The sequence below is a fragment of the Myotis davidii genome, unplaced genomic scaffold, assembly GCF_000327345.1.
Source record: "Myotis davidii unplaced genomic scaffold, ASM32734v1 scaffold44, whole genome shotgun sequence".
NCBI classification, from domain to species: Eukaryota; Metazoa; Chordata; class Mammalia; order Chiroptera; family Vespertilionidae; genus Myotis; species Myotis davidii.
Genome location: NW_006299705.1, coordinates 6,525,637 through 6,529,858, shown reverse-complemented (window position 1 = coordinate 6,529,858; position 4,222 = coordinate 6,525,637). Strand labels below are relative to the sequence as shown.

The 4,222-nt window shown below is 43.8% G+C and overlaps 1 protein-coding gene across 5 annotated transcripts in view; it reads right to left on the bottom strand.

The window, feature by feature from the left end:
• The window catches only part of ZCCHC9 (zinc finger, CCHC domain containing 9), a 12,107-nt gene that overhangs the window by 7,252 nt on the left and 633 nt on the right, over nt 1-4,222 (bottom strand). For 4 of the 5 annotated variants that reach the window (XM_006775488.2, XM_006775487.2, XM_006775486.2 and 1 more), the window contains exon 2: nt 2,587-2,993. In XM_006775488.2, the coding sequence (XP_006775551.1) occupies nt 2,587-2,967 (381 nt within the window). In that variant the 5' untranslated portion in view covers nt 2,968-2,993. Of the gene's footprint in view, nt 1-2,586; nt 2,994-4,152 lie in introns of all 5 variants that reach the window. The other variant, XM_006775489.1, reaches the window with a different exon arrangement.

Below are 4,222 nucleotides of genomic sequence, written 5' to 3'. Positions count from 1 at the left end.
TACACCCAGCAGCGCTGCTGATGCCTGAATGGTATGTGGAATGAAGTGGGCGGGCATCGGGAGGCCACTATGGCACGGGGCAAGCACTATGGGCAGTCTATCTGAAGTGTACCTGGCGTATAAGACGACCCCCCACTTGGAGGCATATTTTTCAGGGCCAAAAAATCGTCTTATACGCCGGCAAATACGGTAAGCTTTTTCAAATAGTATGCAATTCACCACTGTTTATGTCATTTTAATTACCTTTAAGTTATCTTCACTTAAAACTATTCTGATTCAAACAGAAATTATCTTTTATATCCCAATTTATTCATAAGGAATGTCTCATTAGTATTGTCTCTAAAAAATTATCTTTTAAAAAATATGTTTTTATTGATTTTTTTAGAGATAAAGGGACAGGGAGAGAGAAACATCGATCAGTTGACTCCTGCTCACACCCTATGGACTAAACCTGCAACCTGGGTTTGTGCCAACCAGCAACTTTTCAGTGCATGGGACGGCTCTCAACCAACTGAGCCACACTGGCCAGGGCTAAATAATTATCTTTAAATGGCACTAAACAGGACAGATCCTGCAAATGTCAGAAGTTACATGTATGGTGGCTATAATATTTCAAACCCACATTGGTATTAACAGTGCTGTACATTTACTAATTAAAAAGAAGCATAAAATGATAATAAATCCTGATTCTTATGAAATATCCTACTAGAAGACTTAGAAATTCACTTAAAAAGGGGAGAAGGGAAGGAATTATACTATGCATTTCATTTTCTGTGGGGATCTAGGAAAGGCCCTAGCCAGGTGGCTGTTAGTTGGAGCATCATCCCAAACACCAATAAGTTGCAGGTTCAATTCATGGTCAGGGCACATACCTAGGTTGCAGGTTCGATCCCCAGTTGGGGAGTGTACAAGAGGCAATGGTTCTCTCTCACGTTGATATTTCTCTCTCTCAAATCAATAAACATATCTTCCAGTGAGAAAAATCCTATCCTATATAATAAAAGGCTAATATGCAAATAGACGAACGGTGGAACAACCGGTTGCTATGACGTGTGCTGACCACCAGGGGGTGCATAGGGAACATGGCAGATATCAGCAGCATGCAGCAGAGTGCGGAACATGGTGGGAGTCGGCCACAGTGGGATAGTGGAGCAGGTGAGCAGGGGCACCAGACCAAGGCAAGGCACTGGTCACTGTTATCAGGTGGTTACTGAAAATTCTTGGCTCCCTCATGCCACGGTCTTGCCCAGCACTCACACCCGCTGCCGGTGTCTGGTGCCAGCAATGACTGCTCCATGCCATCAGCGGGTGCAAGCGGCTGCCGGCCGATCACCCCTCAGGGCTTCTCCACCTCCTCCTTCTCCTGAGCAGCGATTGGGAAGCAGCCTGGGAAGCAGCCACAGCTCGCACCCACTGCTGGCACTGGCCCCAATCAGAGGGTGCGAACGGGCCGGCCCTGTCAGAGCATGGGAGCGGTGGGGGGGGAGCGGGGCTGCCAGCAGACGGGGGACTGGGGCCACAGCAGGAGGGGCCAGGCTGGGGTGCAGAGGTTGGGCTGAGACCCATCCCTGTGCCCACCACAGCCTTGCGGCCCACAGTTCAAGGTGCATGATTCATGCACTGGGCCCCTAGTAAATAAAATAAAATCTACAGCTGGGCACCACAAAACTAACCCTGCAGTCCCCAGTATTCCTCTGAGTGTAAAATGGAGAGGGAGGGAACAATGACTAGGGAAGGTCTCAAGGAGTTTTAACTCCGCTGCTCAGTTACTACCTATGGTGATTCTTACTAGATCTCCTTCTTGTGTCTCAGTTTTTCATGGACAAAAACAAAAGAACATTCTTTCTAAGTAATGGGAACCACACATATTTAACCTGTTGTACTTAACCTTCCTACTTAATTTTGATCTTTTTTTAAAATGGCTGTTTGTAAAAGAGCTATTTGAAGGTAGATGTGGGAACACAGTTTTGAAGTCAGATTCTGGGTTTGAAAAAAAATTGTTTTTTTTGGCCCTCGCTGGTTTGGCTCACTGGGTAGAACATCGGCCTGCAGACTGAAGGGTCCCAGGTTCGATTCCGGTCAAGGGCACATGCCTGGGTTGCAGGCTTGATCCCCAGTAGCGGGTATCCAGGAGGCAGCCGATCAATGATTCTCTCTCATCATTGATGTTTCTATCTCTCCCCTTCTCTTCCTCTCTGAAATCAATAAAAATATATATATATTAAAAAAATTGGTTTTTTGGCTGGCCTACAGAGTTAGCAGCCCATTTAGGTTCACATTTATTAAAAAAGCACATATAATTACATAGTGCCAGCTAGCACTCTACGTCATCAAATGTGGTTTTCAGCAAGATACTTAACCTGTCTACATGTGTTTGCTACCTGTAAGATGGGAACACCATGTTTATAGTGTTGTTGTGATAATTAATGCATATATTAAGTCTCTAGCAAATAGTTATTACTAGCCCTTAAAAAGATGCTTTATAATTTAGTACAATTAGCAATCAGACTGCTAAATATGTGTGAGTATATGATTAATAGTTTCTAGCCATCTAAAGTAGTATTTTGGTAGAAGTGATAATCTTACCATCGCATTTTTCTTTGCTGTTTGTCTCTTTAACCGTCTTCCTTCTCTGCGACTATCTTTCTTTAAAGCAACTGCAATTTCTTCCCGTACTTCCTGACTGTCTGTTATTATTTCCCCATTGTGAACCATCTGTGAGTTTTGTCTTAGGTAGTCCATGAATCCATTCACATCTTCATTTAAGTACTCCTTTTTCTTTTTGTTCTTTTTGTGTTTTGCTTGGTGTGCACCATTTTTAAGGCACAGCCTATTGGCTTCAAGTTGTTTACTCTTTGGTAGGCTTTGGCTTTTTTCCTCACAGGACCCCTTCTTCATATCCTCCCATGATGTTGCAGGCAAGGGTCTTTTGTTGTGTGTGGTAGTGACTCGTGCCCACCTGGTCATGGTTTCATCAGAGGTACGGTATCAATCTTTAAGACAAGCATGGCAGTTAGTCATCATTTAAAAGAAATAAACTAAAACTTAAGATACATGCTATAGCCCTCGTTGGTTTGGCTCAGTGGAGAGAGTGCTGGCCTGCGGACTGAAGGGTCCTGGGTTTGATTACAGTCAAGGGCACATGCTGGGTTGCGAACTCGATCCCCAGTGAGGGGCAAGTAGGAGGCAGACGATCAGTGATTCTCTCATCATTGATGTTTCTCTCTCTCCCTCACTTCCTCCCTGAAATCAATAAAAATATTTTTTAAAAAGATACATGCTATATATCACATATGCCATGTTAAAGTTTTAATCATTAAAACATGGGTTTTTACTTCATTTATAGATCTATATATTTAATTCTATAATGTGCTGCATAGCTATGCCTATAATGTAAATCCAGCCCTTACCAGAGAAGCTACTATACCAGTTAAAAAAACAACAACAACAAAAAAACAAGCCCAGCCTGTGTGGTTAAGTGGTTGAGCATCAACCCATATGAATCAGGAGGTCACAATTGGATTCCCACTTAGTGGTGGGGTTGCAGGCTGGAGCCCCAGTAGAGGGCGACCGGGAGACAGTCAATCAATGCTTCTCTCTTATTGATGTTTCATCTCTCCCCCTCTTCCTTCCTCTCTGAAAGCAGCAATATACATACACATACACACACTAAAACAAAAGCATGCCTACTATAATATAAATACTTGCTTAAAACTAGAAAATATTTTTTTTAATTGGAAAATATTAAGAAACCAAATTATTTCGCAAAACTTAAATCATCAAATAATACAATGAAGTTACTCTTCCCAAATTTTGCAGCTTCCCTAGTCGTTTATTTTCCTATCGCTAAGTCCCAGGGCTACTTTCTTCCAATCCGGTTAATAAGCCATTTCAACGCCTACAATTTGCGTTGGCAAAACTGTATACAGAAATCCTGTGTTCTGGCGTGGTTTGTCAGCACAACTCCTTTCGGCAGACTGATCAGGGACATAGATTAGTGTTCACAGTCACGTGACGATGCCGGGTCTCTCAAACCGTCCTCAATTCCGCTGCACCTGTCTCACAGGAGCTCCCAGGCAACAGCCGATTAAAAACCTCAGCGCCCAAGTTGGAAACATCCCTTCAACTCAACCTGAGGGGCGGAACCAATACCTGGGTGCGAGGTGCGGGCGCCCCTTAACCGCAGGCGCCGGAATGAATTCCCCGAGCGCGTGGGGAGGGG